Raw genomic sequence first — 19,953 nt, forward strand, 5'->3', positions numbered from 1 at the left:
TGCATCCAGGTAAATCACTGCCCCATTCCCCACGGAATGGGAGCAGAACAAAGCCCTTAAAACCATCACAGACTGCGACACGGCCTGCCCCGCAACAAGGAGCAAGGCATTTTAAAATCAGTGCATTCTTCCCGTGCAAGTGTCTGTATTATTTACACTCACACTGTTTTGACAACACTAACCCAACTGATATTAAATCGCTGGAGTGCATCTCTCTCAAATGCTGTCACACACACCAGCCAATTTACAGAATGAAACACTTTTTTTCAAAAAATGGAATTTGTAATAAATCTAATATCTGAAATCACGGAATATCTGTCAATGGAAGACTAGACATTCACCATCTCTACAAATCTCCCTCTGTACTGTTCTCCATCAAACACTCCCAGGACAGGTACAGCACTGGGATAGATACAGAGTAAAACTCCCTCTGCACTGTCCACATCAAGATCAAAAATGAAATGATTGCAATTTTAAAAGTTGCAAAAATGTTTGGGGCTTAGCTCCATATTTTCACCTCTAGATGGGCGTCTTTCGATAGTAATGTGTAGTGTGTCCCCTGGCTGATACCCCACAGTGCACCCTCCGGCTGATACCCCACAGTGCGCCCTCCGGCTGATACCCCACAGTGCGCCCTCCGGCTGATACCCCACAGTGCACCCTCCGGCTGATACCCCACAGTGCGCCCTCCGGCTGATACCCCACAGTGCGCCCAGGTTGGTGAATGCAGTTGCAGAGCACCCTAATGAAATCAGCTAGTTTAGCCTAGCCGAAAGATCAAAGCTGAGATTTTCCAGAGGTGGGCAGGGGTTGCGATTGGGGCATTTAACATTGAACACAGATACGGACTGGCTTTCAACTGCTGCAGCTCTCCTTAACAACATGATGTCTAGCAGTATTGGGCTGGCTCTGGGCAGGTGCTACAGCTCCCGTCTAGCCAATGGGAAGATGGGAATGTAGTGCTGCTTGCGCCTCTCCTAGTGATTGGAGAGTGAGGACAGGGTTAAGGCTGCCGTGTTTGCCATCTCCCCACCCAGGACAGTTCAGTGCTGGGGGGGGGGTGCAGTTATGGCTGGCAGTTTCCACACCAGGTCAGTTACATTTGTTCGAGCTCTGGAGAGCCCAGGGAATAAAGGAGGGGGGGGGAGAATAATCAAGCTGCCTTCTGTCCAAACCAGTCTTCAATACAGCTGGAGTCTGAGCGTGCGGGGGCATGAGGTTTAACAGTGTACAACACAAAACAAATAATTCATCGGTGCTTCAAACAAAGTCTGTTCTGGAAACCTGGAGCTTTTATGATGAACAAAATTCGAGCATGTGTGTGCGTGAGCATATAGAGAGGGGCTTCTGAATGGATGCGTGTGTGTGCTCGTAAATATAGACAGAGGCTTCCCAGTGTGTGTGTGTGTCTGTGTGTGTGTGTGTCTGTGTCTGTGTGTGTCTGTGTGTCTGTGTGTGTCTGTGTGTGTGTGTGTGTCTGTGTGTGTGTGTGTGTCTGTGTGTGTGTGTGTGTCTGTGTGTGTGTGTGTGTCTGTGTGTCTGTGTGTGTGTGTGTGTGTGAGTGTGAGTGTGTCTGTGTGAGTGTGTGTGTCTGTCTGTGTGTGTGTCTGTCTGTGTGTGTGTCTGTCTGTGTGTCTGCATATACACAGCGGTTCCTCAGTTGGCCAGCACACTCATTCTGTTCCACAGCCCAGGCGTCCTCACTGCTGTTTGCAGCCTTCCTTCTTCTCCTTTGATTTCTGTCTCACCAGCTTCTCTTCCTGTCGCCTGGTTGGTGGAACACATGTCGGCTCGGACGAATCATCCAGGTAGTCATAGAAACCATCTGGTGGCACAGTACGGGGGTGAGGCAAAGCTGTAGCAGGAGAAAGGCGAACACGTTAGTACCCAACAAGCAGATAGCAAGATTGGACAGAGAACAACCGAGAGATGGCAGTAAATTAGAGGCTGCAATCTAATCAGGGTGTTTTTATATCAAGTTCTGAATGTGACGGTGTTACCTGATGGAACAATAGGAAATAGGTCAGAGTCGTGGTCAGTGTTTTTGGTTTGAAAGGTTGGATCCAGCTCCTCAGCAATGTTTCTGGGGAATGGATACCTGCAGCAAAGCAAAAAAACACATTAATCTCTTCCCACAGTATTTTAAAAATTATTTAATGATACATCTGCCACAGAAGTAACTCACTCCTGTTACTCGGTGTTCGTATGGAAACTTTGAGTCTTTGGACAGTCCCCAGCACAATCTAGATTTGGGTGGGCAGGTTTCTCATTTAGTCTTGAGTGTGGAAAGATTGAATGATGAGAGTTAAAGGGACCCCCACACATCAGGGTTTATTCGGTGAGCTGCTGAAACATGCAGACCACTCGGGCCCAATGTCAGAGCCCAGTCTGGGCTGAGGTTGGTACCAATGCCACCAGGTGGCGCTGCTATAGTTGTCCTTGGTGCTGTTCGGCGGGGGGGGGGTTGCTTTTGGTAATATTGGAGTCACTGCACTCAGTGAACCGGACTGGAAATACCCACTCCCCTCCTCACACATCACAGATGTAAACATCCCCTCAAAAGAGGTTGCCAACTTCGGTAGAAGACAGAGCAAGGTTGGAGAGAAGGAAAAGTGCACATGTGGATTACAGGCGCCCAACCCCCAGTTTGAAGCCATTTCCCTCCTTCCTGCCAGCACTGGTTGGTGATATCACTGGAAGTCCTTACCTGGCTCTCTGCAGTTGCTCTGTGGGCGATCCCCTCTCTGGAGTCTGCTCCCCACTCGGTGACGGAAATCCTCCCGAGTTCAGTCGCTCTTGTCGAGTGGAGTCTGCTAGACTCTGGAAATGAAGGACGACGCCAATAAAACCTGGACCATCCCCCTTTCCCGCCCCCTATCCAGTGGCCCATCAGTTGACTTAGTAATAGAGCTGTACGGACCTTGCCTGTCTCTGGTTTGCCTCCCAGTCACTGCCGAGTCTAGTTAACCTCGTGCAGCAACTGCTGAGGCAGAGGAAAGTTTATGCAGCATTCCTGCTCCCGATTGACATCCTGTGATTGCTGTTGCAAACGGTGCTGCACTCACTACACCAGGTGAGGGGTGATCCGGCCGAATTGGATGTTAAACCAAGATTAATGCATGAAGGATCCCAACCTCAGCAGAGCACCAATTAATTGTTGGCACATCCAGTGAGGAGCTGGGGGAAATCACCATACTGGGGAAAGGAGAATGGAAACTGGGCATCACGGCCCAGCAGAAAGACACACAAACCCTAACCCCTTCCTGTTAAGAAGCTGAACCATTTGATGGCAGGGTTGCTGGGAGCTTCTACCACTCTGTAATGACAATGACAATGCAGAGATCACAATGATGGGTCAAATGACCACTTCTTTTGGTATATCATTCTATGATTAAAATTTTTTTTTTTTTTAGGGTACCCAATCATTTTTTCCAATTAAGGGGCAATTTAGCGTGGCCAATCCGCCCAACCTGCACACCTTTGGGTTGTGGGGGCGAAACCCAAACACAGCAAGAATGTGCAAACTCCACACGGACAGAGCTGGGATTGAACCTGGGACCTCGGCGCCGTGAGTGGTTTAGCTCAAGGGGCTACAAGCACACTGGGCTAAATCGCTGGCTTTGAAAGCAGACCAAGGCAGGCCAGCAGCACGGTTCAATTCCCGTACCAGCCTCCCCGAACAGGCGCCGGAATGTGGCGACTAGGGGCTTGTCACAGTAACTTCATTGAAGCCTACTCGGGACAATAAGCGATTTTCATTTCATTTCGTGAGGCAGAAGTGCTAACCACTGCACCGCCGTGTTGCCCTCGTCATTCTATGATTGGTATATTGTCATTAAGGCAAACATGGGTAAACTCCAAACCAGACGATGGACGACTGCACCGATGTTTAAATGACGCCAATCATGTGATTAAATCAAACAAGATGGATCCTTTAGACTGTACTGGAAACTGATGTTCCGCATCCCGATTTTTATCCACTCTCCTTACCCGCCTCTTCTGCCTCTCCGAGGAATCACTGCTTTCTTCGGAATACTCTCTCCTCATCAGCCGCTGGTCCAGCCCCTTGGACTGTTTGTGAGCTTTCACTTCTTGCCTCTGAATGTACTTTGCTATTTCCTGGTAGAAGCAGACTTGGTCTTAGCTCTTGTCCAATCAAAAGTAAACTGGACAGCAATATTTATATAAAGTTTCCATTTATAAACCATTAATAAGCTGCATTTGTGATGTTATTGAGGGATGAATATTGGCCAAGGCACCAGCCCAGCTCTTCAAAATAATGCCATGGGATCTTTCACACCTACCCGAAGGGGCAGACAAGCTTCATGCAAAAGACGGCACCTTCAGCTTCTCACGTCTCTGCAGTTGAGCTTGAACCCATGACCACAGTATCAGAGGTGCGAGTGCTATCCACCGAGTCAAGGCTGACACCTACTATGAACATCTCACGGTGAAGCCCCACAACCAATGTCACCATCAGACTGAGGTCCCGGGTCCTTCAGTTGCCGGGGAGATTGGGGCCTCGTTCTGGGGCCCCGGTTGACAATAAATCAGCAAAATTAACCTGCCGTTCAGGGCCGGTGGGACATCCCATTGGTCAGCGCTGTGTACCAGCTACCCAGCATTACCTGGCCACGTATCCCACCTACCAAAGTATCTGTTACATCCAGCAAGTTAGAAATGCAGTGAGGGTTCCCCTGTTTGACAGCCCAGCACCCCTGACCGAGATACTGGGGAATAAAGGCAGGAGCGCATCAGTGGCAATAAAAGGCAACCACGGCCCACATCACCGGGGGGAAATATCTGGTGCAAAAAAACCTCAAACAAGCCTCAACGTTCCTGGTTACACTCATTGCACAAGAACAGCCACACCCGTTGCCTGGACGTTACCTCGTCCTGTGCCACCTGCGCTGTACGGAAGTCCTCCTCTTGGTTCCTTTGGCTCTTTGATCTCTGCAAGAGATTTTTTTTCGAACACATGGTCAGGTTCAGAGAGGAGGCAAGATGTGGAACACTGCGAGAAGGAACGTGCCACAATACTTCATATCGAACCCTTCAGAGGGAGCAGGAAAGGCTGGCAGAGCAGAGCCACGCTCCGGACCTTGTAATATATATATATATAAATGACTTGGAAGTAAACGTAGCGGGTCTGACTAGCAAGTTTGCGGATGATACTAAGATTGCAGGAGTTGAGGATAATGATGAAGATTGTCAGAGAATACAACAGGATATAGATAGGCTGCAAAATTGGGCAGAGAAATGGTAGATGGAATTTAACCCAGACAAATGCGAGGTGATGCATTTTCATAGATCCAATTCAGGTGGGAGCTATAAATTAAATGGCAGAACCATCAGGAGCATAGAGACACAGAGAGATCTGGGTGTGCAGGTCCACAGATCCTTAAAAGTGGCCACACAGGGGAAAACGCCGGTAAAGGAAGCATATGGCATGCTTGCCTTCATAGGACAGGGTATCAAATATAAAAGCTCAAAAATTATGTTACAATTATATGGAACGTTGGTTGGGTCACATTTGGAATACTGTGTCCAATTCTGGTCACCGCACTACCAGAAGGGAGGCTTTTGTGGAGGCTTTGGAGAGAGTACAGAAAAGGTTTACCAGGATGTTACCTGGTATGGAGGGTATTAGCTATGAGGAGAGATTGAATACATTGGGATTGTTCTCCCGAGAGAGACGGAGGCTGAGGGGCGACCTGATAGAAGTTTATAAAATTATTAGGGGTATAGATAGGGTGAACAGTTTTCCCCAGGGCGGAAACGACAATTACACGGGGGCACAAGTTCAAGGTGAGGGGGGAAAGGTTCAGTGGAGATGTGCGGGGGAAGTTTTTTTTTTTTTTACACAAGAGGGTGGTGGTGGCCTGGAATACCCTGCCAAGGGAGGTGGTTGAGACATATACGTTAGCGACCTTTAAGACTTATCTGGATAGGCACATGAACAGACTGGGTGTAGAAGGATACAGGTGGTTGGTTTAGATAGGACACATGATCGGCGCAGGCTTGGAGGCCGAAGGGCCTGTTCCTGTGCTGTATTGTTCTTCGTTCTTCGAGACGCGGAGGACTGAATGTCTGTACTTTTCCCTTTAACTCACAGCCACATACTCATCCACCTTCCCTTCGGAAAACGATAACCAGCTTCAACTCAACTGCTTTCAAAAGTAAATCATCCAATCATCGCTACGGAAAATCAATGTTTCATTTCTTCTCGAAACTCCATGAAACTTCCCCAATTAAAAATTCTTTCGACACTTTATCTTTGATTTCACTCGGGTGAAAAGGTAACCGTATTCTGTGATTGGGCTAACACGTGGGAGCTGCCACGTTCAATGAGGGGCCCCTTCAACATCAATTCAAATGTGGCACCAGGCCACATTGGACAGGTGGCCAAATGGTAGGTTATTAGCAGCCAGAGAGAGCGAGAGTGAGCCAGAGAGAGCGAGAGTGAGCCAGAGAGAGCGAGAGTGAGCCAGAGAGAGCGAGAGTGAGCCAGAGAGAGCGAGAGTGAGCCAGAGAGAGCGAGAGTGAGCCAAAGAGAGCGAGAGTGAGCCAAAGAGAGCGAGAGTGAGCCAAAGAGGTTTAACCACAGAATTCCAGGGATAGGGAGGGTTGTATGGGCTGGAGGAGATTATAAAAGTAAGGAGGGTATTTGGGGCTGGAGGAGGTTATAGAAATCGGGAAGGTATTTGGGGCAGAAAGAGGTTACAGAGATAGGGAGGGTGGTAGGGCTGGAGAAGGTTACAGAGATCGGGAGGGTAGTAGGGCTGGAGGAGGTTACAGAGATAGTGAGGGTGGTAGGAGCTGGAGGAGGTTACAGAGATAGGGAGGGAGGTAGTGGCTGGAGGAGGTTAGAGATAGTGAGGGTGGTAGTGGCTGGAGGAGGTTACAGAGATAGGGAGGGTGGTAGTGGCTGGAGGAGGTTACAGAGACAGGGAGGGTAGTAGGGCTGGAGGAGGTTACAGAGATAGGGAGGGAGGTAGTGGCTGGAGGAGGTTACAGAGATAGGGAGGGAGGTAGGGGCTGGAGGAGGTTAGAGAGATAGGGAGGGTGGTAGGGCTGGAGGAGGTTACAGAGATAGTGAGGGTGGTGGAGGGAGGGTGGTAGAGCTGGAGGAGGTTACAAAGATAGTGAAGGTGGTAGGAGCTGGAGGAGGTTACAAAGATAGGGAGGGAGGTAGGGGCTGGAGGAGGTTAGAGAGATAGGGAGGGTGGTAGGGCTGGAGGAGGTTACAGAGATAGGGAGGGTGGTGGAGGGAGGGTGGTAGAGCTGGAGGAGGTTACAGAGATAGTGAGGGAGGTAGGGGCTGGAAGTGGTTAGAGATAGTGAGGGTGGTAGGTCTGGAGGATATTACAGAGATAGGGAGGGTGGTGGAGGGAGGGTAGTATGGGCTGGAGGAGGTTCCAGAGATAGGGAGGGTGGTAGGTCTGGAGGATATTACAGAGATAGGGAGGCTGAAGTGAACATTTAATGATGAGGACAACTGGATGTTTAAACCCATTAAATAATTGAACGATCAGCCGTGCTGCACATTAAGGATTGGAGATCGCCTCACACTATCCCATCAGCGACCACAGCCTGAGAGCCCAGATGCTCCAATTGAGTCACTTACCAGCTGCACCAGCCTCAATTCCTCCTCTTCCTGCAAGAGTCGAGCCAACGCCTCATCTCGCTGGAGCTGCTCCCCGTCACTCTCGCAAGAATCTCGGATATTCAGCTGTGCAACCTCCCTGTCCAGAGGGTTCTGCCCGTGGCCATGCCACGTCCTCGTCCCTGTAAAACAGAAACCATCAAAATCCATTTACATTCTTCCCTCATTCGACTGTCACTTTGCGCGAGAGTGACTACAACAGTACCATGGACGTGCGGTCGACCGGCAAACCTTCACCCGTCATTAGGGCGTGGTTATTCTACTCTGTGGGGCGTCACAGCCTTCATGGGGAAGGTGGGAAGCAAATCAGGGCAGGACTCCTACTCGGCAGCTCCACTTCCCACCCAGCAAGGTGGAGCTCACTGTAGTGTCCAGCGGCATTGGACAGGTCATTACATCTGCTCTCACTCCTCAATTCCTCCCACTGTAATGCATGAAGAGTGAGGTACACATGTGCGTGGCTGTCGATCCAGCACCGCAGAGCTGGGAGCCCAGAGTCTGGCCGGCAGCTTTAATGGAAACTCATTCTTTGTAAACATTGAAGGAAATCTGGTGGTGTGCCTCAAAATTTATTCGGCATTTTGAGAAAGTCAATTGCGAAGAAACTCGCTCCATGGATCGGTAACTCGATTTCAGAACCAGGAAATCACCAGAAGCTGACAAGGAAATTGCAGTGGGGAATTGTAGATGGATGGAGAACACTATCAACATCAAATCTGGTGGAGACGGAATCCAGAAATGACTTAGAAAAAGAACATTGAAAATGGGCAGGAGAGTGGGACTAAGGGGATAGCACTGGGACAGTCAGCTCATACATGGGCTCAATGGCCTTGGTCTGTTCTGTAAAATTCAGATGATCTGATATGGAGAAGTGTACCCTGTTCCCCATTCATCACAGTAACCCTACAATTGCAGAGCTGGTGTCAGCCGTGAAATCTCTGGTTTCGCACTGAAGGAGCGCGGCACTGACACAGAAATCTCTGGTGTAGCGCTGAAGGAGTGCGGCACTAACAGAGAAATCTCTGGTGTAGCGCTGAAGGAGTGCGGCACTAACACAGAAATCTCTGGTGTAGCGCTGAAGGAGTGCGGCATTAACACAGAAATCTCTGGTGTAGCGCTGAAGGAGTGCGGCATTAACACAGAAATCTCTGGTGTAACGCTGAAGGAGTGCGGCATTAACAGAGAAATCTCTGGTGTAGCGCTGAAGGAGTGCGGCATTAACAGAGAAATCTCTGGTGTAGCGCTGAAGGAGTGCGGCATTAACAGAGAAATCTCTGGTGTAGCGCTGAAGGAGTGCGGCATTAACACAGAAATCTCTGGTGTAGCGCTGAAGGAGTGCGGCATTAACAGAGAAATCTCTGGTGTAACGCTGAAGGAGTGCGGCATTAACACAGAAATCTCTGGTGTAGCGCTGAAGGAGTGCGGTATTAACAGAGAAATCTCTGGTGTAACGCTGAAGGAGTGCGGCACTAACAGAGAAATCTCTGGTGTAACGCTGAAGGAGCGCGGCACTGACACAGAAATCTCTGGTGTAACGCTGAAGGAGCGCGGCACTGACACAGAAATCTCTGGTGTAGCGCTGAAGGAATGCGGCACTAACAGAGAAATCTCTGGTGTAGCGCTGAAGGAGTGCGGCACTGACAGAGAAATCTCTGGTGTAACGCTGAAGGAGTGCGGCATTAACACAGAAATCTCTGGTGTAGCGCTGAAGGAGTGCGGTATTAACAGAGAAATCTCTGGTGTAACGCTGAAGGAGTGCGGCACTAACAGAGAAATCTCTGGTGTAATGCTGAAGGAGCGCGGCACTGACACAGAAATCTCTGGTGTAGCGCTGAAGGAGTGCGGCATTAACACAGAAATCTCTGGTGTAACGCTGAAGGAGTGCGGCATTAACAGAGAAATCTCTGGTGTAGCGCTGAAGGAGTGCGGCATTAACAGAGAAATCTCTGGTGTAGCGCTGAAGGAGTGCGGCATTAACACAGAAATCTCTGGTGTAGCGCTGAAGGAGTGCGGCATTAACACAGAAATCTCTGGTGTAGCGCTGAAGGAGTGCGGCATTAACACAGAAATCTCTGGTGTAGCGCTGAAGGAGTGCGGCATTAACACAGAAATCTCTGGTGTAGCGCTGAAGGAGTGCGGCACTAACAGAGAAATCTCTGGTGTAGCGCTGAAGGAATGCGGCACTGACAGAGAAATCTCTGGTGTAGCGCTGAAGGAGTGCGGCACTGACGGAGAAATCTCTGGTGTAGCGCTGAAGGAATGCGGCACTGACAGAGAAATCTCTGGTGTAGCGCTGAAGGAGTGCGGTATTAACAGAGAAATCTCTGGTGTAACGCTGAAGGAATGCGGCACTGACGGAGAAATCTCTGGTGTAGCGCTGAAGGAGTGCGGCACTAACAGAGAAATCTCTGGTGTAACGCTGAAGGAGTGCGGCACGGACAGTGAAATCTCTGGTGCAGCGCTGAAGGAGTGCGGCACTGACAGAGAAATCTCTGGTGTAGCGCTGAAGGAGTGCGGCATTAACAGAGAAATCTCTGGTGTAACGCTGAAGGAGTGCGGCACTGACAGAGAAATCTCTGGTGTAACGCTGAAGGAGTGCGGCACTGACAGAGAAATCTCTGGTGTAGCGCTGAAGGAATGCGGCACTGACGGAGAAATCTCTGGTGTGGCGCTGAAGGAGTGCGGCATTAACAGAGAAATCTCTGGTGTAACGCTGAAGGAGTGCGGCACTGACAGAGAAATCTCTGGTGTAGCGCTGAAGGAGTGCGGCACTGACAGAGAAATCTCTGGTGTAACGCTGAAGGAGTGCGGCATTAACAGAGAAATCTCTGGTGTAACGCTGAAGGAGTGCAGCACTAACTGAGAAATCTCTGGTGTAACGCTGAAGGAGTGCGGCACTAACAGAGAAATCTCTGGTGTAGCGCTGAAGGAGTGCGGCATTAACAGAGAAATCTCTGGTGCAGCGCTGAAGGAGTGCGGTATTAACAGAGAAATCTCTGGTGCAGCGCTGAAGGAGTGCGGTATTAACAGAGAAATCTCTGGTGCAGCGCTGAAGGAGTGCGGCATTAACAGAGAAATCTCTGGTGTAACGCTGAAGGAGTGCGGCACTAACTGAGAAATCTCTGGTGTAGCGCTGAAGGAGTGCGGCATTAACAGAGAAATCTGTGGTGTAACGCTGAAGGAGTGCGGCACTGATAGAGAAATCTCTGGTGTAACGCTGAAGGAGTGCGGCACTAACAGAGAAATCTCTGGTGTAGCGCTGAAGGAGTGCGGCACTGACAGAGAAATCTCTGGTGTAACGCTGAAGGAGTGCGGCACTGACGGAGAAATCTCTGGTGTAGTGCTGAAGGAGTGCGGTATTAACAGAGAAATCTCTGGTGTAGCGCTGAAGGAGTGCGGTATTAACACAGAAATCTCTGGTGTAGCGCTGAAGGAGTGCGGCATTAACAGAGAAATCTCTGGTGTAACGCTAAAGGAATGCGGCACTGACGGAGAAATCTCTGGTGTAGCGCTGAAGGAGTGCGGTATTAACAGAGAAATCTCTGGTGTAGCGCTGAAGGAGTGCGGCATTAACACAGAAATCTCTGGTGTAGCGCTGAAGGAGTGCGGCATTAACAGAGAAATCTCTGGTGTAACGCTGAAGGAATGCGGCACTGACGGAGAAATCTCTGGTGTAGCGCTGAAGGAATGCGGCACTGACGGAGAAATCTCTGGTGTAGCGCTGAAGGAGTGCGGCACTGACAGAGAATTCTCTGGTGTAGCGCTGAAGGAGTGCGGCACTGACGGAGAAATCTCTGGTGTAGCGCTGAAGGAGTGCGGCATTAACAGAGAAATCTCTGGTGTAACGCTGAAGGAGTGCGGCACTGACAGAGAAATCTCTGGTGTAGCGCTGAAGGAGTGCGGCACTACCAGAGAAATCTCTGGTGTAACGCTGAAGGAGTGCGGCATTAACAGAGAAATCTCAGGTGTAACGCTGAAGGAGTGCGGTACTAACTGAGAAATCTCTGGTGTAACGCTGAAGGAGTGCGGCACTAACAGAGAAATCTCTGGTGTAGCGCTGAAGGAGTGCGGCATTAACAGAGAAATCTCTGGTGTAGCGCTGAAGGAGTGCGGCATTAACAGAGAAATCTCTGGTGTAACGCTGAAGGAGTGCGGCACTAACTGAGAAATCTCTGGTGTAGCGCTGAAGGAGTGCGGTAATAACAGAGAAATCTCTGGTGTAACGCTGAAGGAGTGCGGCACTGACAGAGAAATCTCTGGTGTAGCGCTGAAGGAGTGCGACACTGACAGAGAAATCTCTGGTGTAGCGCTGAAGGAGTGCGACACCGACAGAGAAATCTCTGGTGTAGCGCTGAAGGAGTGCGGCACTGACAGAGAAATCTCTGGTGTAGCGCTGAAGGAGTGCGACACTGACAGAGAAATCTCTGGTGTAACGCTGAAGGAGTGCGGTATTAACAGAGAAATCTCTGGTGTAGCGCTGAAGGAGTGCGGTATTAACAGAGAAATCTCTGGTGTAGCGCTGAAGGAGTGCGGCATTAACAGAGAAATCTCTGGTGTAGCGCTGAAGGAATGCGGCACTGACAGAGAAATCTCTGGTGTAGCGCTGAAGGAGTGCGGCACTGACAGAGAAATCTCTGGTGTAGCGCTGAAGGAATGCGGCACTGACTGAGAAATCTCTGGTGTAGCGCTGAAGGAGTGCGGCACTGACAGAGAAATCTCCGGTGTAGCGCTGAAGGAATGCGGCACTGACAGAGAAATCTCTGGTGTAACGCTGAAGGAGTGCGGCACTAACAGAGAAATCTCTGGTGTAGCGCTGAAGGAGTGCGGCACTGACAGAGAAATCTCTGGTGTAGCGCTGAAGGAGTGCGGCATTAACAGAGAAATCTCTGGTGTAACGCTGAAGGAGTGCGGCATTAACAGAGAAATCTCTGGTGTAACGCTGAAGGAGTGCGGCACTGACAGAGAAATCTCTGGTGTAGCGCTGAAGGAGTGCGGTATTAACAGAGAAATCTCTGGTGTAGCGCTGAAGGAGTGCGGCACTAACAGAGAAATCTCTGGTGTAGCGCTGAAGGAGTGCGGCACTGACAGAGAAATCTCTGGTGTAGCGCTGAAGGAATGCGGTACTAACAGAGAAATCTCTGGTGTAGCGCTGAAGGAGTGCGGCACTAACACAGAAATCTCTGGTGTAGCGCTGAAGGAGTGCGGCACTAACAGAGAAATCTCTGGTGTAGCGCTGAAGGAGTGCGGCATTAACACAGAAATCTCTGGTGTAGCGCTGAAGGAGTGCGGCATTAACAGAGAAATCTCTGGTGTAACGCTGAAGGAGTGCGCCACTGACAGAGAAATCTCTGGTGTAACGCTGAAGGAGTGCGGCATTAACAGAGAAATCTCTGGTGTAGCGCTGAAGGAGTGCGGTATTAACAGAGAAATCTCTGGTGTAGCGCTGAAGGAGTGCGGTATTAACAGAGAAATCTCTGGTGTAGCGCTGAAGGAGTGCGGCATTAACAGAGAAATCTCTGGTGTAGCGCTGAAGGAGTGCGGCACTAACTGAGAAATCTCTGGTGTAGCGCTGAAGGAGTGCGGCACTGACAGAGAAATCTCTGGTGTAGCACTGAAGGAGTGAGTCACTGACAGAGAAATCTCTGGTGTAACGCTGAAGGAGTGCGGCACTAACAGAGAAATCTCTGGTGTAGCGCTGAAGGAGTGCAGCATTAACTGAGAAATCTCTGGTGTAGCGCTGAAGGAGTGCGTCACTGACAGAGAAATCTCTGGTGTAGCGCTGAAGGAGTGCGGCACTGACAGAGAAATCTCTGGTGTAACGCTGAAGGAGTGCGGCACTGGCAGAGAAATCTCTGGTGTAGCGCTGAAGGAGTGCGGCATTAACAGAGAAATCTCTGGTGTAACGCTGAAGTAGTGCGGCACTGACAGAGAAATCTCTGGTGTAACGCTGAAGGAGTGCGGCACTAACAGAGAAATCTCTGGTGTAACGCTGAAGGAGTGCGGCACTAACAGAGAAATCTCTGGTGTAACGCTGAAGGAGTGCGGCACTGACAGAGAAATCTCTGGTGTAACGCTGAAGGAGTGCGGCACTGACTGAGAAATCTCTGGTGTAACGCTGAAGGAGTGCGGCACTGACAGAGACATCTCTGGTGTAACGCTGAAGGAGTGCGGTATTAACAGAGAAATCTCTGGTGTAGCGCTGAAGGAGTGCGGCACTGACAGAGAAATCTCTGGTGTAATGCTGAAGGAGTGCGGCACTGACTGAGAAATCTCTGGTGTAACGCTGAAGGAGTGCGGCACTGACAGAGACATCTCTAGTGTAACGCTGAAGGAGTGCGGTATTAACAGAGAAATCTCTGGTGTAGCGCTGAAGGAATGCGGCACTAACAGAGAAATCTCTGGTGTAACGCTGAAGGAATGCGGCATTAACAGAGAAATCTCTGGTGTAGCGCTGAAGGAGTGCGGCATTAACAGAGAAATCTCTGGTGTAGCGCTGAAGGAATGCGGCACTAACAGAGAAATCTCTGGTGTAGCGCTGAAGGAGTGCGGCATTAACAGAGAAATCTCTGGTGTAGCGCTGAAGGAATGCGGCACTAACAGAGAAATCTCTGGTGTAGCGCTGAAGGAGTGCTGCACTGACAGAGAAATCTCTGGTGTAGCGCTGAAGGAGTGCGGCACTGACAGAGAAATCTCTGGTGTAGCGCTGAAGGAGTGCGGCATTAACAGAGAAATCTCTGGTGTAGCGCTGAAGGAGTGCGGCAATAACAGAGAAATCTCTGGTGTAGCGCTGAAGGAGTGCGGCACTAACTGAGAAATCTCTGGTGTAACGCTGAAGGAGTGCGGTATTAACAGAGAAATCTCTGGTGTAGCGCTGAAGGAGTGCGGCATTAACAGAGAAATCTCTGGTGTAGCGCTGAAGGAGTGCGGCACTAACAGAGAAATCTCTGGTGTAGCGCTGAAGGAGTGCGGCACTAACTGAGAAATCTCTGGTGTAACGCTGAAGGAGTGCGGGATTAACAGAGAAATCTCTGGTGTAGCGCTGAAGGAGTGCGGTATTAACAGAGAAATCTCTGGTGTAGCGCTGAAGGAGTGCGGCACTGACAGAGAAATCTCTGGTGTAACGCTGAAGGAGTGCGGCACTGACTGAGAAATCTCTGGTGTAACGCTGAAGGAGTGCGGCACTGACAGAGAAATCTCTGGTGTAGCGCTGAAGGAGTGCGGTATTAACAGAGAAATCTCTGGTGTAGCGCTGAAGGAGTGCGGCACTGACACAGAAATCTCTGGTGTAGCGCTGAAGGAGCGCGGCACTGACAGAGAAATCTCTGGTGTAGCGCTGAAGGAGTGCGGCACTAACAGAGAAATCTCTGGTGTAGCGCTGAAGGAGTGCGGTATTAACAGAGTAATCTCTGGTGTAGCGCTGAAGGAGTGCGGCACTAACACAGAAATCTCTGGTGTAGCGCTGAAGGAGTGCGGCACTAACAGAGAAATCTCTGGTGTAGCGCTGAAGGAGTGCGGCATTAACACAGAAATCTCTGGTGTAGCGCTGAAGGAGTGCGGTATTAACAGAGAAATCTCTGGTGTAACGCTGAAGGAGTGCGGCACTGACAGAGAAATCTCTGGTGCAACGCTGAAGGAGTGCGGCATTAACAGAGAAATCTCTGGTGTAACGCTGAAGGAGTGCGGCAAAAAAAGAGAAATCTCTGGTGTAGCGCTGAAGGAGTGCGGTATTAACAGAGAAATCTCTGGTGTAGCGCTGAAGGAGTGCGGCATTAACAGAGAAATCTCTGGTGTAACGCTGAAGGAGAGCGGCACTGACAGAGAAATCTCTGGTGTAGCGCTGAAGGAGTGCGGCATTAACAGAGAAATGTCTGGTGTAACGCTGAAGGAGTGCGGCATTAACAGAGAAATCTCTGGTGTAGCGCTGAAGGAGTGCGGTATTAACAGAGAAATCTCTGGTGTAGCGCTGAAGGAATGCGGCACTGACAGAGAAATCTCTGGTGTAACGCTGAAGGAGTGCGGCACTGACAGAGAAATCACTGGTGTAACGCTGAAGGAGTGCGGCATTAACAGAGAAATCTCTGGTGTAACGCTGAAGGAGTGCGGCACTGACTGAGAAATCTCTGGTGTAGCGCTGAAGGAGTGCGGCACTGACAGAGAAATCTCTGGTGTAGCGCTGAAGGAGTGCGGTATTAACAGAGAAATCTCTGGTGTAGCGCTGAAGGAATGCGGCACTGACAGAGAAATCTCTGGTGTAACGCTGAAGGAGTGCGGCACTGACAGAGAAATCACTGGTGTAACGCTGAAGGAGTGCGGCATTAACAGAGAAATCTCTGGTGTAGCGCTGAAGGAGTGCGGTATTAACAGAGAAATCTCTGGTGTAGCGCTGAAGGAGTGCGGTATTAACAGAGAAATCTCTGGTGTAGCGCTGAAGGAGTGCGGCATTAACAGAAAAATCTCTGGTGTAGCGCTGAAGGAATGCGGCACTGACAGAGAAATCTCTGGTGTAACGCTGAAGGAGTGCGGCACTGACAGAGAAATCTCTGGTGTAGCGCTGAAGGAGTGCGGCATTAACAGAGAAATCTCTGGTGTAACGCTGAAGGAGTGCGGCATTAACAGAGAAATCTCTGGTGTAACGCCGAAGGAGTGCGGCACTGACAGAGAAATCTCTGGTGTAGCGCTGAAGGAGTGCGGTATTAACAGAGAAATCTCTGGTGTAACGCTGAAGGAGTGCGGCATTAACAGAGAAATCTCTGGTGTAACGCTGAAGGAGTGCGGCACTGACAGAGAAATCTCTGGTGTAACGCTGAAGGAGTGCGGCACTGACAGAGAAATCTCTGGTGTAGCGCTGAAGGAATGCGGCACTGACAGTGAAATCTCTGGTGTAGCGCTGAAGGAGTGCGGCACTGACAGAGAAATCTCTGGTGTAGCGCTGAAGGAGCGCGGCACTGACAGAGAAATCTCTGGTGTAGCGCTGAAGGAGTGCGGCACTAACAGAGAAATCTCTGGTGTAGCGCTGAAGGAGTGCCGTATTAACAGAGAAATCTCTGGTGTAGCGCTGAAGGAGTGCGGCACTAACACAGAAATCTCTGGTGTAACGCTGAAGGAGTGCGGCACTAACAGAGAAATCTCTGGTGTAGCGCTGAAGGAGTGCAGTATTAACAGAGAAATCTCTGGTGTAGCGCTGAAGGAGTGCGGTATTAACAGAGAAATCTCTGGTGTAGCGCTGAAGGAGTGCGGCACTGACAGAGAAATCTCTGGTGTAGCGCTGAAGGAGTGCGGCACTGACAGAGAAATCTCTGGTGCAGCGCTGAAGGAGTGCGGCACTGACTGAGAAATCTCTGGTGTAGCGCTGAAGGAGTGCGGTATTAACAGAGAAATCTCTGGTGTAACGCTGAAGGAGTGCGGCACTGACAGAGAAATCTCTGGTGCAGCGCTGAAGGAGTGCGGTATTAACAGAGAAATCTCTGGTGTAGCGCTGAAGGAGTGCGGCACTGACAGAGAAATCTCTGGTGTAGCGCTGAAGGAGCGCGGCACTGACAGAGAAATCTCTGGTGTAGCGCTGAAGGAGTGCGGCACTAACAGAGAAATCTCTGGTGTAGCGCTGAAGGAGTGCGGTATTAACAATGAAATCTCTGGTGTAGCGCTGAAGGAGTGCGGCACTGAGAGAGAAATCTCTGGTGTAGCGCTGAAGGAGTGCGGCACTAACACAGAAATCTCTGGTGTAGTGCTGAAGGAGTGCGACACTGACAGAGAAATCTCTGGTGTAGCGCTGAAGGAGTGCGGCACTGACAGAGAAATCTCTGGTGTAGCGCTGAAGGGGTGCGGCACTAACAGAGAAATCTCTGGTGTAGCGCTGAAGGAGTGCGGCACTAACAGAGAAATCTCTGGTGTAGCGCTGAAGGAGTGCGGCATTAACAGAGAAATCTCTGGTGTAGCGCTGAAGGAGTGCGGTATTAACAGAGAAATCTCTGGTGTAGCGCTGAAGGAGTGCGGCATTAACAGAGAAATCTCTGGTGTAGCGCTGAAGGAGTGCGGCACTAACAGAGAAATCTCTGGTGTAGCGTTGAAGGAGCGCGGCACTGACAGAGAAATCTCTGGTGTAGCGCTGAAGGAGTGCGGCACTGACAGAGAAATCTCTGGTGTAGCGCTGAAGGAGTGCGGCATTAACACAGAAATCTCTGGTGTAGCGCTGAAGGAGTGCGGCATTAACAGAGAAATCTCTGGTGTAACGCTGAAGGAGTGCGGCATTAACACAGAAATCTCTGGTGTAGCGCTGAAGGAGTGCGGTATTAACAGAGAAATCTCTGGTGTAACGCTGAAGGAGTGCGGCACTAACAGAGAAATCTCTGGTGTAACGCTGAAGGAGCGCGGCACTGACACAGAAATCTCTGGTGTAACGCTGAAGGAGCGCGGCACTGACACAGAAATCTCTGGTGTAGCGCTGAAGGAATGCGGCACTAACAGAGAAATCTCTGGTGTAGCGCTGAAGGAGTGCGGCACTGACAGAGAAATCTCTGGTGTAACGCTGAAGGAGTGCGGCATTAACACAGAAATCTCTGGTGTAGCGCTGAAGGAGTGCGGTATTAACAGAGAAATCTCTGGTGTAACGCTGAAGGAGTGCGGCACTAACAGAGAAATCTCTGGTGTAATGCTGAAGGAGCGCGGCACTGACACAGAAATCTCTGGTGTAGCGCTGAAGGAGTGCGGCATTAACACAGAAATCTCTGGTGTAACGCTGAAGGAGTGCGGCATTAACAGAGAAATCTCTGGTGTAGCGCTGAAGGAGTGCGGCATTAACAGAGAAATCTCTGGTGTAGCGCTGAAGGAGTGCGGCATTAACACAGAAATCTCTGGTGTAGCGCTGAAGGAGTGCGGCATTAACACAGAAATCTCTGGTGTAGCGCTGAAGGAGTGCGGCATTAACACAGAAATCTCTGGTGTAGCGCTGAAGGAGTGCGGCATTAACACAGAAATCTCTGGTGTAGCGCTGAAGGAGTGCGGCACTAACAGAGAAATCTCTGGTGTAGCGCTGAAGGAATGCGGCACTGACAGAGAAATCTCTGGTGTAGCGCTGAAGGAGTGCGGCACTGACGGAGAAATCTCTGGTGTAGCGCTGAAGGAATGCGGCACTGACAGAGAAATCTCTGGTGTAGCGCTGAAGGAGTGCGGTATTAACAGAGAAATCTCTGGTGTAACGCTGAAGGAATGCGGCACTGACGGAGAAATCTCTGGTGTAGCGCTGAAGGAGTGCGGCACTAACAGAGAAATCTCTGGTGTAACGCTGAAGGAGTGCGGCACGGACAGTGAAATCTCTGGTGCAGCGCTGAAGGAGTGCGGCACTGACAGAGAAATCTCTGGTGTAGCGCTGAAGGAGTGCGGCATTAACAGAGAAATCTCTGGTGTAACGCTGAAGGAGTGCGGCACTGACAGAGAAATCTCTGGTGTAACGCTGAAGGAGTGCGGCACTGACAGAGAAATCTCTGGTGTAGCGCTGAAGGAATGCGGCACTGACGGAGAAATCTCTGGTGTGGCGCTGAAGGAGTGCGGCATTAACAGAGAAATCTCTGGTGTAACGCTGAAGGAGTGCGGCACTGACAGAGAAATCTCTGGTGTAGCGCTGAAGGAGTGCGGCACTGACAGAGAAATCTCTGGTGTAACGCTGAAGGAGTGCGGCATTAACAGAGAAATCTCTGGTGTAACGCTGAAGGAGTGCAGCACTAACTGAGAAATCTCTGGTGTAACGCTGAAGGAGTGCGGCACTAACAGAGAAATCTCTGGTGTAGCGCTGAAGGAGTGCGGCATTAACAGAGAAATCTCTGGTGCAGCGCTGAAGGAGTGCGGTATTAACAGAGAAATCTCTGGTGCAGCGCTGAAGGAGTGCGGTATTAACAGAGAAATCTCTGGTGCAGCGCTGAAGGAGTGCGGCATTAACAGAGAAATCTCTGGTGTAACGCTGAAGGAGTGCGGCACTAACTGAGAAATCTCTGGTGTAGCGCTGAAGGAGTGCGGCATTAACAGAGAAATCTGTGGTGTAACGCTGAAGGACTGCGGCACTGATAGAGAAATCTCTGGTGTAACGCTGAAGGAGTGCGGCACTAACAGAGAAATCTCTGGTGTAGCGCTGAAGGAGTGCGGCACTGACAGAGAAATCTCTGGTGTAACGCTGAAGGAGTGCGGCACTGACGGAGAAATCTCTGGTGTAGTGCTGAAGGAGTGCGGTATTAACAGAGAAATCTCTGGTGTAGCGCTGAAGGAGTGCGGTATTAACACAGAAATCTCTGGTGTAG

The 19,953-nt window shown here is 50.3% G+C and overlaps 1 protein-coding gene across 5 annotated transcripts in view; it reads right to left on the bottom strand.

The window, feature by feature from the left end:
• Nucleotides 1–1,270: 1,270 nt before the first annotated feature.
• Nucleotides 1,271–19,953, bottom strand: part of LOC140392647 (uncharacterized) — a 149,139-nt gene continuing 130,456 nt past the window's right edge. For all 5 annotated transcript variants that reach the window (XM_072478118.1, XM_072478116.1, XM_072478115.1 and 2 more), the window contains 6 exons: nucleotides 7,628–7,788; nucleotides 4,891–4,953; nucleotides 3,991–4,119; nucleotides 2,708–2,820; nucleotides 2,001–2,098; nucleotides 1,271–1,855 (listed from right to left, as the gene is read on the bottom strand). In XM_072478118.1, coding sequence (XP_072334219.1) covers nucleotides 1,701–1,855; nucleotides 2,001–2,098; nucleotides 2,708–2,820; nucleotides 3,991–4,119; nucleotides 4,891–4,953; nucleotides 7,628–7,788 — 719 coding nt within the window. In that variant the 3' untranslated portion in view covers nucleotides 1,271–1,700. The remainder of the gene's footprint in view (nucleotides 1,856–2,000; nucleotides 2,099–2,707; nucleotides 2,821–3,990; nucleotides 4,120–4,890; nucleotides 4,954–7,627; nucleotides 7,789–19,953) is intronic.

Source organism: Scyliorhinus torazame, chromosome 16 (assembly GCF_047496885.1).
Source record: "Scyliorhinus torazame isolate Kashiwa2021f chromosome 16, sScyTor2.1, whole genome shotgun sequence".
Classification (NCBI taxonomy): domain Eukaryota; kingdom Metazoa; phylum Chordata; class Chondrichthyes; order Carcharhiniformes; family Scyliorhinidae; genus Scyliorhinus; species Scyliorhinus torazame.